The sequence below is a fragment of the Mirounga leonina genome, unplaced genomic scaffold, assembly GCF_011800145.1.
Source record: "Mirounga leonina isolate KUSES-001 unplaced genomic scaffold, KU_Mleo_1.0 Mir_101414, whole genome shotgun sequence".
Taxonomy (NCBI): Eukaryota; Metazoa; Chordata; class Mammalia; order Carnivora; family Phocidae; genus Mirounga; species Mirounga leonina.
Window position 1 is genome coordinate 1,997,408 of NW_023270121.1, and position 20,594 is coordinate 2,018,001.

General features: G+C 50.1%; 1 protein-coding gene across 1 annotated transcript in view; it reads right to left on the reverse strand.

Moving 5' to 3' along the window:
• Positions 1-6,338: 6,338 nt before the first annotated feature.
• Positions 6,339-20,594, reverse strand: part of DRP2 (dystrophin related protein 2) — a 29,519-nt gene continuing 15,263 nt past the window's right edge. The window contains exons 11-23 of the mRNA XM_035024184.1: positions 20,338-20,412; positions 19,504-19,705; positions 19,196-19,281; positions 17,426-17,583; positions 16,936-17,102; positions 14,428-14,539; positions 12,904-13,040; positions 12,539-12,604; positions 12,219-12,284; positions 11,222-11,365; positions 9,408-9,645; positions 7,484-7,604; positions 6,339-7,160 (exon numbers count right to left, since the gene is read on the reverse strand). Coding sequence (XP_034880075.1) covers positions 7,036-7,160; positions 7,484-7,604; positions 9,408-9,645; positions 11,222-11,365; positions 12,219-12,284; positions 12,539-12,604; positions 12,904-13,040; positions 14,428-14,539; positions 16,936-17,102; positions 17,426-17,583; positions 19,196-19,281; positions 19,504-19,705; positions 20,338-20,412 — 1,697 coding nt within the window. The 3' untranslated portion in view covers positions 6,339-7,035. The remainder of the gene's footprint in view (positions 7,161-7,483; positions 7,605-9,407; positions 9,646-11,221; positions 11,366-12,218; positions 12,285-12,538; positions 12,605-12,903; positions 13,041-14,427; positions 14,540-16,935; positions 17,103-17,425; positions 17,584-19,195; positions 19,282-19,503; positions 19,706-20,337; positions 20,413-20,594) is intronic.

Consider the following 20,594-nt stretch of genomic DNA (forward strand, 5'->3'; position numbering starts at 1 on the left):
TTCTGGTTTGTGTTCTTTAAGCAATAAATGAATTTCTCATTTTAAATGGATTGCTGTCACTTTATGAAACTGCTCCCATGAGGAGTGCACTCCTATCCAAAAGGAAACTGGAGAGACAGGCAATAAACTCTACCATTAGGAAATGACAGAAGATGGTGTCCGTACTGGGGCATCCTTCTAAAGAGCCCTTGGGATAACTCCTAATGAACCAAGCAAATCATCTCCTATCAACCATCTAACACTGGAATTTCGAGAAGGAGTATAGAGAAGTGATAAGAATGGCAGCTCCCGTATTCGCGTCAAAGTACGTTGTAGTGGAAAGAACACAAGGTTGGAGTCCTGGCTCTGCCATTCACCTTGGGCAAGTCCCTCCACCCCTTAGAGCCTCTGTTATTTTCTCATCTGGAAATCAAGGGTGATAATGCTTATGACCAAGAGGCATCTGGGGGTTTTCTGGAGGTCGTTCAGCTAGACCCAGGTCTGGTCCCAATTGATGGAGTCAGTGCTGCTCTAGGAAATGTACTCCCAAGTTTTCTGTGCCACTTTTAGTGCTCCCGTTCCAAGTTGAAGTTAATAAGCCAGGGGCGGTGAAGAGCAGGTCAGTGTGTATGGGCAGGGCCCGCGGAGGAGGATGGAAGACGGAAGGAATGCTGGGGGCAAATGCAGGGAAGAAGTGGGACTAAGGGGGCTAGACATGTTAAGGGCAAATGAAATGAAGTTAAGATTAGGAGAGAAGTTAGAGGACAGCTTAAAAACCAAGATGATATAAAAACGTTTTTTTTTCAGGGGCGCCTGGGTGGCTCAGTCGGTTGTGCGTCTGACTCTTGGTTTCCGCTCAGGTCATGGTCTCAGGGTCATGGGATTGAGCCCCACGTCAGGCTCCATGCTGAGTGTGGAGCCTACTTGGGATTCTCTCTCTGCCCCTTTCCCTGTGCTCTCGCAGTCTCTCTCTCTCACTGTCGATTTTTTTTTTTTTTTTTCAGAAACCCAGGCTTTAAAAGATGAGAAGGAGAGTGGGGGAAAGGAATTGAGTGTCAGAGGCAGAAGGTGTGGGGGAAGAAGCAAGGTTTGCAAAGAAGACAGGCCTTCCCAGATGAAGGAAGGCAGGGGACTGGAGCAGAAACAGATAGCCCCCTGGGGACATGGCTGGAGAGACTGAGGCTAGCGAGGTGGCACCTAGAGGTGAGAGAGGTAGAAGCGCCCTAGTTCAGCATCTTGTCCGATACTACAGCCCAAGAGCAGCCAGGACTGTGCTGCCGAGAGGCAGGATGGAAGGGAAGACAGCAGCCAAGGGGCACGGGCAAATCCACGCTTCGGCAGTGACCTTCCATTCCCTTTGCTGCCGCATCTCACTGTAACCCAGGGTAACTGCTTCACCACTGCCCTCCAGTCCCCCAAGGCTTACTGCCGCCCTGACTCCCCACCTTACCCCCCTCCCCGCCCCCACACACGTGATACCTCATGAGGTGTTCTTTTTCTACAGTCCCGTGATTCTGAATTCTGCATGGTACAGACCTGCGCTGGCCAATATGGTATCCACCAGCCACATGCAGGCTTCAAGGCCTTGGCGTTTGGCTAGCTCGAACTGAGACATGCAGTGAGTGTAAAATACACTCTGGGTTTCTGCAGGGGGGCTGCTCCGGGCTGGGGCCCTGCCGTCCTTGCACTATTAACACAGGCCACGTAGGCGAGGCTCCACTGCAGGCTGCCCCTGGCCTTGGCAGAATGCCCCGTGATCCTCCCGCAACACAGGAAGATAGGCCGTCTCATGAGAAGTCGCTGCAAGACCATTTCTCACTCACCTCCCTATCTCGAGGGAAGCTTCTGGGAGGCTGTTTCTCATCGGCCTCCCTCATTCGGGTGAGGCACAGAGCTTTTGGCCTGCCACACCACCCGCAAAGGGTGCAGGGTAAAGGCCATAAAACTGCTTAGCGGCAGTGTGGAATTGGCCACTCAGCAATAGGATGTCCCACCATTCATGTTGCGTGTCCTTGGGCCCCTTCTGTTGCGGCGTCATCCCGTGGGACGAGGAATGCAGGGAGGTGATACCATTGCTGATCTTGCTTTTGCTGTCTATATGAGTAATAAATTGTCGGGATATATGTGGGTTTCTTACTTTGTTTTGTTTTGGTTTTTTTCCAGCTGAATCTGTCAGCCTGCTTGGCAATTTCTAAGACTTAGTAAAAAAAAAAAAAAAAAAAAAAAAAAGGATTACAGAGTATCTTAATAATTGTTTTATACCAATAACACGTGGAAATGATGTTTTGGATATACTGGGTTAAATGTTAAAATGAATTTCACCTGTTTATTTTTTTTTAAAATTTGGCTGCTAGAAAATTTGTGTACATGGCTCGCATTATATTTCTCTTGGGCAGTGCTTTTATAGATTGGTGAGAAAAAAACTGGTGGTGGGGAAGAGGGACTCACAGGGTTTTATTTTGCCAGAAAATGGCATTTTAAAAAAACTATGTTCATAGTTTTATTCCCATAGTTACAGGGACATTTTAACACTCCAAATATATGTAAATACCCATAATGAAGGACAGACCTTTAAATTGAATAAATGTAACTCTATGGAAACTCACTGCATTGTCCTGATTTTTCTCATATTGCTTCAGGCTGGTGAAAAATCCCTCAGATTGTTGAGGATGGTATTTAAGTACTGTTGGTGTAGAGAGCTCCACCTAGGAGGGGATAACTGGCTAATTTGTGTGGGACCTTGAGAGGCAACCAATCCAGGTAACAATAGTGGATGGGGCTAGTGCAGGCGGGTTTCTTTTTTCTTTTCTTTTATCTTCTTTCCTTCCTTCCTTCTTTCTCTCTCTCTCTCTCTCTTTCTTGTCCAGCAGGTGTTGAACTCATCTGGTAGCCTATGTTTTTTAGTATTCCTGTGGCTTCTTGGCCCACGCTCTCTTCCCACACCCAAATAAGGGAAGGGTGTGGAATATCAAAGTATAACTGGAAGAACCAAAGTAAACAAGTACAAATTTATTATTTTCAAAGCAGAATTCCAGGGAAAGGGGAAAAGCACCACGGTGAGTGGCAATCAAAGTTAACCAGTTTGTTCCCAGCCCCGCCCCTTTGTCCCAAACTTTTCTAGACTTGTGTGCTACCCTCGCCACCTCCCTGTCCCCTGGATCCCTTCCCCAGCTTCCATTGCTTCCATTCCCGAGACCAGTTCTTGCAGCCAGCGAGCAGCAGAGCAGGCTCCACTCTGGCCTCAATACTGCCCTGGGGACAGCAAGGACATTCAGCAGGTCTCCCCCAAATGCAGCAGCTGTGGGAGGAGATGGAGGCAGGGAGCTGAGCCCTGGCCTTGAGGCTTTCCCTCTCCCGCAGCCGCAGCCGGTGGTGGTAAAAGAGTAAGGAGCTGAAGTATTCCTTTGTTCCCAGGGCAAGATTTCGGCAGGGAGGCCTAGAGATAGAGCTGCCCAGCTGAGCAGCTAAGCTGCCACGACCCTAGGGCAGGGCCCCCAGGCTCTCTCCCGGGACTGTTTATCTTAAGGCAGCTTACTTTTCTGGACTAGCTGTCACCCATGTCAAGGGAACTTTAGTGAGATTCTTGGCCTGAAACCGTGTCAGAGGCCATGAGCCGGCCACTGAGAATGCGTGCTGAAGGAATGTTCTGGCATGAAGCTGGACATGGATGGAGCCCAGATCCCAAACACACACCTCAGGCAGCATGGGTATTCCTTAAAATTAACCTGGAGGGGAAAACCTCTCCCAGCACAGGCCTCTGCCTGACCTCCGGGTTTCTCATTACTGTGGCCTGCCAGCCCAGTTCCTGGAGCCCAAGAAACTCAACAGCTTTCTCTACAGGGACATATTTCCAAAGTTTGGGCCTTGAAGGAAATGGGCGCTTGAGAGCCTTGATCTCAGCCTTGCCATCCTGGAGGGAAGGGCACGTGTCCTCCCGGGGAAGGGCCCCCCTCAGGGAACCGCACAGCAGACAGCTTGGTGTTCTGCAGCCAGTCAGCCTTTTCTGACAAGTTCCCAGTCAACATGACTCCACTCTGCCCTCATTCGGAGCAGAGGCCCCCTCGTAACGGCTTTCTTGGCCTCTGTCAGATTCCATCGAGAATCAGGCGCCTCTCGATTCTACCTATTCCCTGATACTATTTGACAACCACCCCGGCAAACACTCACATTCCTTCGCATGGATGCTGATCTCACAAATCAGAGGTTTTCTTTAGGCTGCCTCCCCGGAAACCCCCTTTACCACTCCTCCAGCACAGGGCCATAAATTAATGCAGCATCCCAAAAGATACCTCTAGGAGACACGATACAGGACAGATGCCTCACAACCTGCCACACATCTCAGTAAATCTCACCCTGATTTGGATTCACGGTGCCCAAGGATCCATTTACCTCACTGTGGGCAGACGGCCCACACATGTTGCAGCGACTGTCACTGGACCCTTGAGTGACATACCTCGGGCATACACACAGGTACACACGGGACCACACACAGAGTGTCAGCGGCTCCACTAGTGAGAATTCAACTCTTACCCTGCTGCTTCGGTCCACCCACAGCACAAATCCTACATAGCAAGATCTACGTCTTCCCTACCATGCCTAGCCCACTGCGGCTGCCACAGGCCCTCAGCAGCCCAAGATCTCTTGGGTGAGGTGCGGGGGGGGGGGGGGGGGCGTATAGAAAGGGTTTTCTAGGACTTCCCTGGTAAAAGATTGTTTCATAACATCTGCCCTCCTAAGGCTTGGGCAGGATATGCTTCAAAGACCCTGAGCTCCCTGACCTTTAGCACATTTCTTCTATCCCATTCCTGCCCACAAAATAGGCCCCTACAAATATGGCCTCCTTCCGCCACACCCACACCCACCCCCAACCCCCCACCCCCGCCATGGACAGATGCCCATGGTCTGTGTCTGATGCCTGCCTACTACCTGTTCACCATACATCCAGATACCCAGTCCTCCCATCCAGACACCTCATGAACACTGAGGCAGATGTCATGGTTAGGTCTGATACCCCAGACCTGTGGCCTAGTGCTCCCTGGCCATTCGAGAAGGAAGCAATCCTAGGCTTCTGGACCCAAGCTACTGCCCTCCCTCCCCTGCAGCAGAGAAATCTAACTTCCCAGCAGTTCTACCCATGGACGGATGCACTACTTGATTATAACAGAGCACCCCACCTATCTCACACCCTCCTGACCTTGGTGGCAGCCACTGCTTTCTTTAAGACCCTGAGGCAGACTTAGGACCTGGAAGGGGCTGGAGGGTGTTCTCTGTGTCTTAGCCTGGCAAAGGCCAACAAAAGCCCATCTGTTCCTTCTTGTCTGCATGGGATGAGTAGAGCTTGCCTTTGTTCTGTTTTGGCACCTGAACCGTTGTTTAGGGGAAGCCCAGGAAAAGTTCATCCAAGGCTCAGGTCTCAAGGGAACAAGATTTGGAACGAGTGAAGAGAACAGAGTGACTCTTCCCGTTAGATCCCACTGTGGCCACAGGCTTCTCTTGCTTTGGTCTGGAGGACAGCTCACCCCAAACATGAATGGAGAGACATCCTAGGGGAGCGGCCAGGTTGCATGTCTCTGTCCAGCCAGAGGCTGGGGCTAACAAAGAGCAAGGCAGAACATTAATACTTTAAGAGGTATTAGAATTTAATGTGTGAGTGAGGCCAGGGGAGTACCGCTGTACAGTACCTCTCTGCAGGACAGATATGTATGTATATAAACTTAGGCAAATTAAATCAGCTGCAGGGCTCTGGGTTATAAAGCTTCTTTTGCAGAAAGCTGCCTAAGTGGGCTCTGACTCTGTTCAAATTCCCCAAGCCCACTCCCCCCGCGCCCCACCCCCACCCCCTGCTATCTACTCTGAACGGTTTCTGGATAAAGGGATTATGGTCTAGGCAGCCTAGCAAGAGTTAGTTTACTTTGAGGATCGGGTTCACCTTCCAGAGTTGGAAAGAACAGTTTTATGCAAAGGAAGGCCTTGCTGTTGTCTGGGTGGGAAGTGGCCAGCTTCCTGATTTGTGGCCAGCTGTTCCTGGGAAGGGACCACTATTTAGGGCTGCCGCTTGCATCTGCCTTGTGATTAGCTGGGGACAATCAGCCGCCTCATCTGATTCCGCCTGAAAGAAACAAGGGCCACAGCCTGCAAGAGTGTTGGGCAGTCACACTCCTCCAGGCTAGTGAGTGGCTTCCCCTTCCTCACCCAAGGAGAGCAAGACCCCCTTGCTGAGCAAGCAGCTGCCCCTGCCCCAGGGCTGTGAGGGCAGACCCGGAAGAGCGAAGGGTGGCTTCGGCTGGATTTCCGGAGCAATTTCTGGTGTCTCAGGAGGCTGAGGCCTTCAGGAAGGAGGAGGGTCGGGGTGGGGGGTGGGGTGGGAACTAAGCCCATAAGTATCTCTTTAATGTTTCCAAATGTATGGTGTAAGTAAGAATCAGAATGAACTTAAGCAGGGGCGGCCAAGGCCTGAGGCAGAAGGAACTGAAGATATTCAAAGGGGAAACAACATCTAGGGAGCATCAGGATGGCTAGAGACGCCGTCAAACTAAAGTAATAGGACACATGCTGCCCAGACATTTTCAGGGGCACTTTTTTTTGGGGGGGGGTTGTGTCTTGGGGATACCCTTCTGCCTCCCTGAGTTGGGCCAGAGAGTAGGGCTAACCCCTGTGGGTTCCTAATGCTGGAACCGTGGGGTCATGCGGCTTCCTTATCTCCATAATGCCATGGAGAAGGGAAAGGGGCCAATGGGCACTGCTTAGTTCTGCAAGGCAGCTTCTCTGCTCCCCATCTGCCTGCACCGCGACAGAAACATACGTAAGGGACTGGTCTCAAACTTGAGGATTAAAGGGCACGTTTCTAGAGTTGGGGGAATCATGCCTCTCCTTCTCCCAGCCCTGAAGCATCCACTTCACACATGGGCAGATCCTTGCTGCTGCCCCGAGCCCAGATAACTCTGGCTGAGGAATGTGGGCCCGGGAGGGACCAGAAAGGTTGGGTGAAGGCGTGAAGGAAGACTTGGACCAGAACCGGGAGAGGACTGTGGATTATAGGATGGGGATCTGGCTCCATCAAGAGGCCAACAGGGGGTTGGCAGTCCCATCAGAGCTTTGCACACCGGGGAAGGCGTGTCGGAGCTTCTCCATAATGTCCTCCAAGCACAGGCTGACATCGTGGCTCTTGGACCCCACATCATCTAAGTTGGAAAAGAGAGATTTGGGGAGAGAACTAGGGATTCCCTGCTGAGGCCAAGGGGCTGAGGCGGGAGGCTGCCCGCTGAAGGACGAAACCCCACAGCGTTTGTGTCTTCCCAGCACAACGCCTAGAACATAGGAGGTGCTCAATATACACGTGTAGAATAAGCAAGCAAACGCTTCAGTCGATAAGCCAGTCATCCCTGACACTAAGCTCAAAGCCACGAGGGGAAACCCATGGTCCAGCCCTAGCAGGACCTTGGGCAGATCTGGGGCAGGATGAAGCCATGGAGGAAGGGGCTGGGAGGGGCCAGGGGGAACTTACCTGCAGCTTCAGTATCTGGAGTGGTCTGTCCCTTCTCCTGGGGGTGACTGCCTTCTGACTGCTGCGGAGAGGAAGCTAGGGACGAGCCTGCAGAACCATTGCCATTTGATTCGGTGGGTGGCTGGCAAGAGGTAAGGCATGACTTAGGTGGCTTTGCTTTTCTGACCTCACTTTAACAGACTCCTGAGCTTAGAAGGGGTTTTAGAGACCTTGTGCCCATCCCTTTGCCCTGGGACTTTAAGAAGTTTTCAGTAGTGCCCCAAACAGTGGCTTCCCCTTTGAAGAAACTTCTTAGAATATTCAGTTACCAGTTACCCTTCTTCCTTCAACATGTGTCAAAGGCTCCCAGTTGCACCTAAAGGTCTCTTGCTGTCCATCTCAGCTATAATTAAGCTATTTAGAAACCGGATCTCCCTGAAAATATAGAGTTGCACACCTGATCCTCAGTTCATGATATATGTTAAGACCTTTAGGAATTCATCTAGAGGCTATCCCTCAGAGGATCTGGGGAAGAGGCATGGGGTGGTATTACTGGTACATATAGTGATTATACAGTTGACCCTTGAAAAATGTGGGGGTTAGGGGCACTGACCCCCCCCGTGCAGTCAAAAATCCACATATAATTTTGACTCCCCCAAAACTTAACTGCTAATAGCCTACCATCGACCAGAAGCCTTACTGGTAACATAAACACTAAACAAACATATAGTTTGTATGCATTATATACTACATTTTTACAATAAAGTCAGCAAAAGAAAATATTATTAAGAAAATCATAAGGGGCGCCTGGGTGGCTCAGTCAGTTGAGCGTCTGACTCTTGGTTTTGGCTCAGGTCATGATCTCAAGGTTGTGAGATCAAGCCCTGAGTTGGGCTCTGCGCTTAAGGGTCTCTCTCTCTCCCTCTCCTTCTGCCCATCTCCCTCACTTTCCCTCTAAAAAAAAAAAAAAAGAAAAAGAAAATCATAAGGAAGGGAAAATACATTTACAGTACTGTACAGTAAAAAATCCGCATATAGGGGCACCTGGGTGGCTCAGTCAGTTAAGCATCTACCTTCAGCTCAGGTCATGATCCTGGGGTCCTGCGATCCAGCCCCACATCCCCACATAGGGCTCCCTGCTCAGCAGGGAGTCTGCTTCTCCCTCTGCCTCTGCCCCTTCCCCCCCCTCGTGCATGCTCACGCAATCTCTTTCTCAAATAAATAAACAAAATCTTTTAAAAATCCACATATAAGTGGACCCACATGGTCCAAACCTGTGTTGTTCAAGGGTCAACTGTAATAGGTAACGTTTACAAAGTATTCCCTACATTCCTGGCATCGTGCTAAATTCTTTAAATACATTATCGCATCTTAGGTTCACAATTCCACGAAGTTGGGATGTTATTATCCCTGTTTTACAGATGAGGGAACTGGGGGTAAGTGAGGCCAAGTAACTTGCCTAACACCTGACAGTCAAGAATTGGCACAGTCACATTGGAACCCAGGGCTGTCCGACTCCAGAGCTACACCATGCCATATATACGACCCCTCAAGGAGGAAAGGGACAAACAGGAACGAAGAGCTCCCTTCCCGGCAAACATGGTTGTCTCCCCCAGCATGTCCAAACCTGCTTCTTTCCAGCAAACATCACGGTAGCGAAATCAATGTTTTGGATGATTCTTTGAGCTTCGTCCTCTCGATACCAGATTCAGATGGGTCGTGGGGAAGTGAGCACTCAGACTTGGCCAAGAGCACACCGGCCCCTTCCCGAGTCCCCTTCCCTAATCGTCGTCAGCCCAGTTCTCTTCAGAAAGTCATCCAACAACAGCCACCGCCAAGGAGCGCTTTCGTTCCTGCCCTTTGCTGCACTCCCCAGCTCCCCACGTCCAGGAGGTGGGGGGGGGGCAGTCAGCAGCTCTGGTCCTCCCCCCGACTCCAGCCTCACCTGCAGGAGCAGCTCCCTTAAGCGCTGCAGCTGAGACTCCAGTTGCTTGTTGTGGTCCTCGAGGATCTGCATGCGTGTCTCCAGGCGGCTCTTGTGCTGCCGAAGGATCCGGGCCTCGGCCAGGAGCTCCTCGTTGCGATGGTCCTGTGCTACCTCGGCAGAGCCCTCAGCCAGGGTGGGGGTCTCGGCAGCCTCCTCATGCTGCCACTTCAAGCGCTTCAGCTCTCCCTGGAGAATCCTGCCAAGGAGACAGGAGCCAAGACCTATGGCCCTAACAAAGTACTGACTGTCTGGGTCCCAGATGTCCCCTCCTACCTAGTGGTGTGCGGTCCCTTTGCTCTCCCAGCCCCACCCCCACCCCAGCCATGTTCGGGCTCGAATGGCCATATCCATTCTTCTCCAGCACACATGTCATTTACTCTGCCATCCTCGGGCCTCAGCAGAGAGAGCTGACATTTCATCTAACAAAGGTCTCAGGGCTTTGATGTGCTGCTTCAGGGATTAATTCTGACCTTAGAATCAGGCAGAAACATAGTCTGCAAATAAATGAGGCATTAGGGCCACAGGTTCACCTACTCCATGTTTAGATTTTTAGATTCCAGCGGAAGACAAACAAAAGATCACCCATCTTGCCTCTTCTCTCCACCTACCCTCCTCTTTGGCCCCCTTTGAACACCCCTGTGGAGTCATCAGGAAACAGAATCGCTCTCTCACCAGTGCTTCCCCCGGGCCTGCCCACTGCTGATCTAACGCAGTGCTTCTCAAACCATCCGTAGCAGAAAACCAGGGGAGGTGGGGGTTCAATCACTGTGGACCAATAAGTGGTCCAAATGCCTAGGGCCAGCACACAGCTCCCATCACACGTGACTTGCCACACAAGTTCAACAGCACGCAAATGGGTCTATGGCTGATTCCATGAAAAGTCCACTAATTATGTGCCTGGAACACACGGCCATGTCAAATTGCTCTAAAGGTTTCTAGAAGCTGACTTTCTATGTCTGTATTTATCTTGTCTTGAACCAGTTAGCGAACACTTGGCAGACCGGCCCTGTTCTAAGGACTTGCCACTCCAAGTAGCCTGGGGGCCAGCACATGGGCATCCCCTGGGAGCCGGTTAAAAATGCAGAACTCAGGCCCCACCCCAGACCTGTGGATCAAAATCTGCGTTTTACCCAGCTCCCCAAGTGACTTGTATGCACACTAAGGTCCGAGAAGCACTGGTCTGAGGAATCCTTTGGGTTTTATCGAATGCCTCCAAAGTGGCTTGGACCCTTTGACACAGGCCCCTACCAAAACCCGTACTTTATGGAGATTAATGTCATCCTCATAATCTTCACCTTCCCTCTTCCAGTCCTCACATACTCCATGCAATGTCACCCTTCTCTTGTTTTATTACTTTCAGTGAGTGATAAGTGCCTCTTTCCATTTCCAACACTGAAAGTTCCTCGAGGGCAGAGACATGCATTCTCTCTTCTGTATTCTCTGTGTTTGCACTCTCTCCGCTTGCATCTACTGGGTACTTGAAAATATTTGGGTTGGGTTAAAAGGATTCCAATTATGATTAGAATTGCTAGCATTTATTGAACCCTACGATAAGCCAGGTACTGGCTAATGTGTTTATATGCCTGATTTCACTGGAAATTCACAAGTGACCCTAGGAGGTAGATACTATTATCATCATCCTTATTTTATAGATGAGGAAATGGGGGATCACTGAGTAGAAGTCACATAGCTAGGATGTGGAAGTGTCAAGACTCGAAATTAAACTGTCTGACTCTCCCACCCGCACTGATCTGTGCCATCACCGCACCCACCGGTTCTCATCCTCTAAGTGGGCCAGGATCTTCTCTAGCTCCCCCTTGCTTTCTGTGGCCATGCTGCATGGAGCCTGCTGTCCAAAGGCTGGCTCCCGGTCTGTGATGGGGCTGGAGTGCCGCAGCAGGTACTGGTCCTCATCTCTGCGCGGGTGTGGGGAGACAAGAGGAGGTGGCCAGGCAGTGAACCAAGAAACATCTCAGGGCAGGAGTTCTCAGCTCCCAGCTCAGGCCCCAGGAGACATAGGCTGGAAGATTCACTTCTAAGTCACATAGAGAGGGGAAGCCTATATATTCAGGTTTAAGAGGGATAAAGGTGTTTAAAGGTGGCAGAGGTCGTGGTTGAGGGTAGAGGAGGGAGTGTTTTCGGGATGCTGGGGCTTCTGGGTTCTACCTAAAGCCCCCTGGGAAACAATGAGCAAATCACTTCCCGGTGTGTGCTGTTCCCTGACCTCGTCCTCCTTCGCTTCCTCACCTCCCCCCGCCCAGGGGGCTCACTGCCTGTCTAAGTTCCATCGGGGCCAGCCTCATCCATTGGCCAGTAGCTCCTAAGCCCCCTGAGCTTGTCAGGGACCTCCCTAGGGATAAGGGGCCCCTTCTCTGAGCTACAGCACCAAGGAATCCCTCTGGTCACACTTCAGTCAAGTCCCTGGTGTCTCCCCAGGGTGTGGCACTGGACGGGGCTTTGGCACCTTGAGCAGAGATAATGGCTCATTTCTGCAACTTTAGATGAGGGCATATTCTCCTTCCTTCAGAGTTAGGCATGGAAGGACGGGGTCTTGCAAGAGGAAGGGACCTGGGCAGACAGTGGCTCAGTCAGTCGATAGAGGGCTTCTATTACTAAACACTGTGCCCAGAAAGCAGCCTTCCTTCCTTGGGGCCTCTGGGACCCTGGCCACCACACATCCCTCTCCCGGAGGATATCTCCTTCCCAAATGGTGGCAGAGGGATCCTAAGGAGAACTCTTTCTGGAAAATACGCAGCTGTGAAAACTTACATGCTGTCATCTGGGGACAGGCTGTCATTAAAGAAGGAACAATTCTGACTTTCCATCTCAGCAAGCCTGAGAAGAAAAAGCAGGAACAGAAGGGAAAGCAGGATGTGGGGGCTTGCTTTCATCTCAAGGACTCTAATCCCACAATAGGATCATTAGCTTTGGGGGGCTGCCCCAACCACCCTGGAGTGTTGGGCCTCGCTGGCTGCCACATACCCCACTGTGCACACCCCTCTGGTCTAGACGCCATTCTCTTTGCCCTGACTGAAGACCCCCTCCCCCTTAGACTCTTTAAAATCTCCCTCCCCCGAACCTGGTGGTACCTGCTGGCAAAATGCTCAATGCGGGAGTGTGTGTCGGCGTGTGGCAACATCGGGGAAGAAGCCAGCCTAGAAGAAAGCAGCGGACTCAGAGGACCAAGGAATGGGCAGCTGAGCAGTCTGTTTCCTTATCACCACCCCCCCCCCCCCCCCCCACTAAACTAGGCAGATGGCCAAGAGATGATGGGAACAGGATGCAGGGACTGGATTCTAATCTATTTCTCGGGCCAGCTCCCTAGTCAGGCCCAAGCTGACCCTCCCTGTTGCTAGTGGGGTTTGCCTCGGAATACTCCTCCGCCCCTACACAGTGCATCCCATCCCCAGCTCGGCAGGGCCCACAGCCCCTCTGCTCAGCCCCTGGTACTCACGTCTCACTGTAGTCAGCCTCCAGCACCGACTGCACAGGCAGATAACCTCGCTGAGGGTGTCTGCTGAAGTAATGCTTTGAGCGGAATTTGTTCTTTAAGGTCGTAGCAAAGTCCCTCATGTTCTCACTGGATGTGGTCTAGGGGGAGACAGGGCAGAGGGACTCATCTTAATGGCTTCGGGAGGCTGGGGAAGTGGGGATGCTCCCCTAGAGCAGGGAACATGACCAGTCATCTACTCTTGTTCATGCCCACCACTCTCCACTCCCAGAAAAAGGTCAAGAAGGATATGCTGCCAAACTGTGAACACTGGTTGCTTCTGGGAAGTTGGACTGGAGAGGTGGGGGCGAGGCTGAGGAGAGAGGGGGACTTTCGTTTTTGACTTTATACACCTCTAAGGAATTTGAATTTTTGCAGTAAGCATATATTTGTTAATTTCTAAAGGATCTTTATATAAATCCTAGGGGTGCAGAAGATGAGCAGGAGGTAGAGGATTATCAGTCTACCATCTCAAGCCAGTTTTCTCTGTATGTTTATTTTGAAATGATAATAGAAGAAAAATAAAGGCAAGCCCCCTGCTCCCACTGGGTGACACATCCAGTGAGAACATGAGGGACTTTTTTTTTTTTTTTTACCTCCAAGAGACTGATTAATTGATTTGAGCACAAACTTGACTAGCGGGAATGGAAGAAATGACAAAGTAGCCGGTGAAGACTAGGTTGCAGGAATGCTCAAAGCTATAGCCAGGAATCCCCCAAACTGGTGAAACTCTGCCCTTCATAGCTACCTGAGCCCGGGTTGGTCAGCATTCCTGAAATCCACTCACAGAATTTGTCCTTTGCTGTGTTCAGGACCCAAAACTCCAAGCTTAGCTCCCTGAGCGGACTCTACTCCCCAAGCTCTTTTATCCCTTTCTGCCCCACAGATACTCCCAAGTCCCAAGCATATTGCCAGCTCCCCCCAATGTTCTCTCCCACCCCACCTCCCCGCCTTCCAACGCGGTTCCCCATAATCCATCTCTCCAAATCGTCATCTCTTCTCCAATGAAAACCAAGTTAATTTGGGGACCCGGGTAAAGAGCATACTCTTTTTTTTTTTTTTTTTTTTACCTCCAAGAGACTGAGTAATTGATTAGAGCACAAACTTTGGAATTGACTAGGAGGGATGGAAGAAATGACAAAGTAGCAGGTGAAGACCAGGTTGATGGGAGCAATGCAGGAAGCTAGGCAGGAAAAATTAAAGTGAGCAATGGAAGGAAGGCCAGTTGCCTGGAACTGTCTTGCTCTCTCTACTTTTTTTTTCCTGAGACTTTGCTCTGCAGGAAAATAGTAAATGCCTTTTAAATGGCCATGAGTGTCCTGGGCTGCTATAGCCAGGAATCCCCCAAACTGGTGAATCACCAGGACTGCTGGGAGAATGCTCCCCAAAGGAGAACAGAATATAGCTAGTCCATGCTCGGCCAAGCGGATCAAGGGCCTAGAAGCTGACTGCTGCCTCCCCGTCCTGCTCCGCCCAGAGGCTCCGTACCGGTGTGTAATACTCCATGATGGGGTAGTGAAGCTTGTTGCCTTTGCTGGCCCTGCCTGTCAGGAAGCAGGTCTGGCAGATGTCCACGTTAAATTGTTTCAGACTCCGGTACCTTGGGGAGAGGAGAGGTGGTAGGACAGAGAATCCAGCGGACCGTAGTGACCTCCCCATTTCCCTAACTTCCAGATATACACACACGTTAGAAGGGGGCGAGGCATGGAGTCATAATGGGCTCAACCTCCCATACGTAACAGTGGCTGCATCCTCACTAGATGACTAGCCTTATTCTTTTTTTTTCTTTCTTTCTTTTACATTTTTTAAAAGATTTTATTTATTTATTTGACACACAGAGAGAGAGAGCACAAGCAGGGGGAGCGGCAGGCAAGGGAGAAGCCAGCTCCCCGCTGAGCAAGGAGCCCGTGCGGGGCCCGATCCCAGGACCCTGGGATCATGATCCGAGCCAAAGACAGACGTTTAACCGACTGAGCCACCCAGGCGCCCCGCAAATAGCTTTCTAAACGAAGATGTCTCCGAAGGGTCCCATCTCACAGGTAACACCATCTACGTTGGAGAAGTTACACTTCCAATACGAAGGCTCTTATTCTACCAGCCTTGGGCAAGTTGGCTAAGTTATTTCCAAAACTTGTTTATAATAATAACTCGGAGTGCCTGGGTGGCTCAGTCAGTTAAGCGTCCGACTCTTGATTTTGACTCAGGTCAGGATCTCGGGGTTGTGAGATTGAGCCCCGAGTCAGGCTCCGCTCTGGGCTCCGCTCAGGCGTCAGCCTGCTTAAAGATTCTCTCTCTCCCTCTCCCTCTCCCTCTGCCCCGCCCCCGCCACTGCTCATGTTCTCTCTCTAAAAAAAAAATAATAATAAATAAGTATAATAATAATTCTATTATTACTGAATATTGACTAGCCCTTCAGATCCAGGTCCAAAGCCTGGCTGAACTGCCCAGACCTAGTAGTACAGAAAGGTGAAATGCCTAGACTTACGGAAGTCAGAGGAGCCAACATCTAGTCCTGGATCTACACTCACCAACTGTGTGAACTTGGGCAAGTCACATGCCACCTGCGTGCCTCATTTGCTTATAAAAAGCAGGGCCTTTAGGGGCACCTGGGTGGCTCAGTCGTTAAGCGCCTGCCTTTGGCTCAGGTCATGATCCCAGGGTCCTGGGATCGAGCCCCACATCGGGCTCCCTGCTCCACGGGAAGCCTGCTTCTCCCTCTCCCACTCCCCCTGCTTGTGTTCCCTCTCTCACTGTGTCTCTCTCTGTCAAATAAATAAATAAAATCTTAAAAAAAAAAAAAAAAAAGCGGGGCCTTTGTAAAGAGAGTGCCTTCATGCTTTCAAAAGTTGAAAACTTGAGCATTTTATGATGAAAGCCAAATTCAGGGTAGTGGGAGGAGAAGGGGGATGTAACCAGGGAAACTTTAAATGTATTGCGATCGTGCTTTCTTTCTTCGCCTTGGTGGTGGGTGCACAATTCTGCGGGCTAGAGCTGGCTCAAACCAGCTCATGAGAGCCAGTTGTTAAAATTTCAGGGATTTTTTCCAAGCCAGTTGTTAAATACAACCATTACAAAAAATATATATAAACTCACAATTAAGTAAATGATATTAAAAACAAAGGTAACAATTACTCAGAACTCATCACCTCCTGATTATTTTTCTATTATCTATGCTCTTGAGGTTCAGTCTATCGTATCTGTAATGTGGAAATGCTGTCAACAGTATACAACCAGGGACGATGCCTGGGTGGCTCAGTCGGTTAAGCATTTGCCTTCAGCTCAGGTCATGATCTCAGGGTCCTGGGATGGAGTCCCACATCAGGCTCCTTGCTCAGCAGGGAGTCTGCTTCTCCCTCTGCCTGCTTCTCCCCTGCTTGTGCTCACTCCCTCTCTCTCTCTCACTCTCTCTCTGACAAATAATAAATAAAATCTTTAAAAAATAGTATCCAACCAATGCATCTCTTCTCAACCTCTTGTGGGTAGCTGGACATCAGCCACGGTGAGAGTATTTACGTCATGGAAATTAGCAAATACTACAAATCAGGTTTGGGTTTCTGTTTGTTTCTCTTGCTTTCTGGGGAGTCCCTTGTGAACCATTTGCCAGCATATCATTTGGTACAGAAGTGTTCTTATATGTCAGGATGCTGGGGCTTCTGGGTTCTACTTAACGTTCCCTGGGACACAATGAACAAACTACTTCCCTCTCTGTGCTGTTTCCCCACCCCCACCCCACCCCCTTTTCACTTTTCTATACATTCTTGGTAGGTCTGGACTACTTTGTAATATAGACGAAAAGAAAAGAAAGTATTTCACCATTGCCGATTTTTTTAAAACGTCGAACATTCTGCAGTGGAAAGGATTAAAACAACATAGAACAGTGTGCTGTAGATGAGCTGTAATTATATAATTACGGAATACGTTGTTTCATAATATGTGCTTCTATATGTAACGTGGCCCCTTTATTATTATCAGTCCAGCAGGTGTTGCCTTCCTTACCTGAAGCCCTTGATGGGGCACTGCCTACAGATAGAGCACTTGGTCTGATGCTTCACTTGCTCAGCAATGGTGACCCGATGCAGAACAGCTAGCCACACCATGGACTGGGGCTCCAAGTTGACCCACTCGAGGAACTGTGAAGCTTCAATGACTGGCTTCCCAGTGCTCTAGGGAAACAAGAAACCCAATGACAATGACTGAGGCCCTTGTCCCCAGATTGGCAGCCTGCAGAGGGGCAGGAGAGCCAGCAAGACCTGGGCTGGCCTATGGCCTATTCTACAGAGGTGTCCACCTTCTGCTAGTTGAGCTGGCATCACTCCCCGCCCCCGCAGGACTCTGGCCTTAAAAGCCCAGAGAACCTTCTGCTTTGTTATTCCATCTGAGCAAACTCCCGTACATCTGAGTAGTTCAGATCGGAAACCTCACTCTTAGTTCTCCCTCCCTTCCTCCCACCCTCCCTCTCATCATCCTTCCCCAGTTCCATACTCACAAAACGGAAGCAACTACGGACACTGGGCTCCACATTGCTGCCCCCAAAGGCTGCCACTTCCCCCAGCTGACGGGGCACCTGAATGGCCTCGTGAAGCAGGACGCCGAGGTGGCGCTGGTCACACTGGCTGCCTGAGTTGGCTACTTGGCTGAAGAGGTCTGTGGGCCACACCATAAGTCATGGCCCACCCCGAAGCAGGAATGGCCAGAGAATGGTGTAAGGAGAAGGAGCAGAAAAGGAAGACAGGGAAAGAGCACATCGACTTAGCTAATGACTTTCGAAACTGGAATACTTAAAGGTCCATCCCTGACCTTCTAGAAGCCCATGAGTTCTAAAAAGAGCATTCTCTGAGTTCAGAGAGAAAAAGACACAGAGAGAGGGAGAGAGAGGGCACATCAGAAACAGAGGGAGAGAGAGAGAGATGTAGACAGAGAGCAGGTTGCATGTGAGACCAATGCCAGACACAGATATGACACTGCTGGGAAAACAGACTCAAGAAGCAAGATGAAGGGGCATGGGGTTTAGGGGTGCCTGAACATGAGTCCCCTCCTGCTCATGTAGCTCACGGAGCCTGACACTGCAGTAAGCTCTCAACTCTCCACTCAAATGGAAAGAAACACTGGCACGGATAATCCGCAGACAGGAGATGATCATCTAAGAATTACCTCTAAGTGATTGTGGAATAGACTATGGTACTTATATTTGAATCGGGGCTCTATCTGCCCTGTGCGAACTACCCCCATCCTACCCCAACCTTAGAAAAGCTCCTTCAAAGGTTCTTGTCTGTTTCATACATCGCCTATGGCTTAGAAAATACTCAGAAGTAGAAGGCAGATGGCCTGAGTTTTAGTTCTGGATCCATTACTGACTAGCTTGGAGGACCTTGGGTAAGTGAGGAACCTCTCTCTGCTGCAGTTCCCTTACTTGTAAACTTAGGAGAAATAATCCCTGCCCAGTCCTTCTCAAAGGGATGTTGGGAGAAATCAATAATATCATTGCTATGACCTTGCTTTGCTCTGTCTCCTTCCCTGCAAAGCTTTCCCAGACCCCTGTCATCCCTCTTCTGTGATCTGATATAGCACATACCCTTTGCCATTCAGATTATTCTAATTAGCACTTTCAAAAATGCTTTCTGTGGACTTCCATCACCACCTCTGGACCGTCAACAACTTGAGCAGGGACCGTGTCTACTTGCACCTTGTACTCACCGCACTTAGCACAGAAAAGCACAAAATGCTGTAGAGAAGATGGAGGATGGAGGGAAAAGCAAAGGTACTAGAAACCAGAGAGGTTAAAAACTACAGGCGTACCTACTATTCACCTCCCAATAATAATCCCGATGGGGATTAGTGTGCGCCCCCTGCCCGCCCCGTGCAATCACATGGGAAGTCTCCAGTAGAATGTGTGACATGGCTTGAGCTTCAGACTGGGAGAGGGCTAAGCCCGATAGGCCACAGGAGAAGGGCACTAGGAAGTCGGACCCTTGGATACCCCAGGATGCCAACTCAGAACTTGGTCAACTAATTACATTAGATAAGAAGAAGCCAACCCCCTTGGAGTGACACTGGAAATAGTAACAGGCCTTAGACCCATCTTAGCCTTTGGCTGTTGTGCGTTCTTTGCATAGCCTGGACCACCATTATAATGTAGCCCGAGTTGTACTCTGCTGACTAGTCATAAGACCTACCTTCTGCTTATTTTCACCCTTCCTCCTCCCACTACACCTCTCCCTCCACCCAACTCCACTCCAGACTTTGGAGCTGTACTCACACTGCAATTTTTCCTTCACTTCCGTGCCACACAGGCATGCAATGCCGGTCTTAAAGGACAATGCCCGCATCTTCCCACTGCGACCACTAGGTTTAAGAGAAGAGACTGAGAACATGACTATACGGAACGAGTTAACATCTTGGCATTAATTCCCCTCACAGAGTTGATCCCAGCAGGGCTCTGTGCCAACCATGCCCCAAGCTGAACTAAGTCTGAGTCCACTGTGGGAGCAAGCCCTTCTCACCATGCCCACTTCTGATGTCCCATTGGATTTCATCCTGGAGGCTTCCAGGGGTACAAGCCCTCACCTATCAAAAACATTGAGGAGCCAGTTGAGGCTCATGTCCACACAGAGTGGCACGTTGACCAGGATGCCTCTTTCTTCCTCCAGCCGTTCATATAAGGCCGTCAGGCAGTGAATGACCTCTACCACATCCATCACATGCTCACTGGCCTGCAGATCATGCTCATTGAAGATCTCCAGGGCTGTGGTTAAAGTTACCAGGTCCACTGGGAAGGAAAAGAGACAGGGGGAAAGGATAGCCAAAAGTAGAACTCCAAGACTAGTCAAGGAGTTAACACACCACCATCACCAAATTTGACTCCATCTCCAGACCCACCATTTTTAAGTAGGATACAAGATTGCCCTTCACCAAGACCCTTATCCCAAAGAGGGGGATGGCAGCGAAAGGCCCCCTAAATTAACCTAAAATGTGTATATACCCCTACATTCTTTGACATCAGTTTCAAGAAGATGGTAGGAGGTGAGTAAATTCACCTCCTTTGTTGTATGAACTCCTAAGGGGTCAAGTCCCATTTCCAGGCGCCTTCCATTGTCCCCAAACCCCAGACTTGTTTCCAAAATAACCATAATCCTCCTCCTCCTTGTCCCTTCCCTGCCCAACATGGAGAGTCAAGCAACTATTTTGTGGCCAGAAGTATCCCAGTCCAAGGTTTGGAGCCATCAGGGGTGCCTGGAAAGAGCAGGTACCCACAGCCAGCATCTCCCAGCCTTTGGAGAATTCCCACCAAGCCAATCAACACCCCGGGCCTGAGGTGGGATAAAAATGGAGAACAGGAAACAGATGAGGAAGAGTGGGAGTGGGGGTGAAGGTCATGGAGAGATGTGAGGGGAAACTTACAACGCAGTGCCTTCTGGACTCTGCGTAGCTTCATGGCAGTGCGGTAAGCTGAAAACTTAATGTTGTTCAGATCAGCTGCAAAGAATGGAAAGAGCCACACTCAGATCGGGGAAATGCACATTAAAACCACCAGAAGATACCGTATCACACCCACCAGCTTGGCAAGAGATTAAAGTCTGACAATAGCAGGTGTCAGAAAAGACGTGGATAAATGAGGAGGGCTGGTGGAAGCATGAACTGATACAATCACCTCAGAA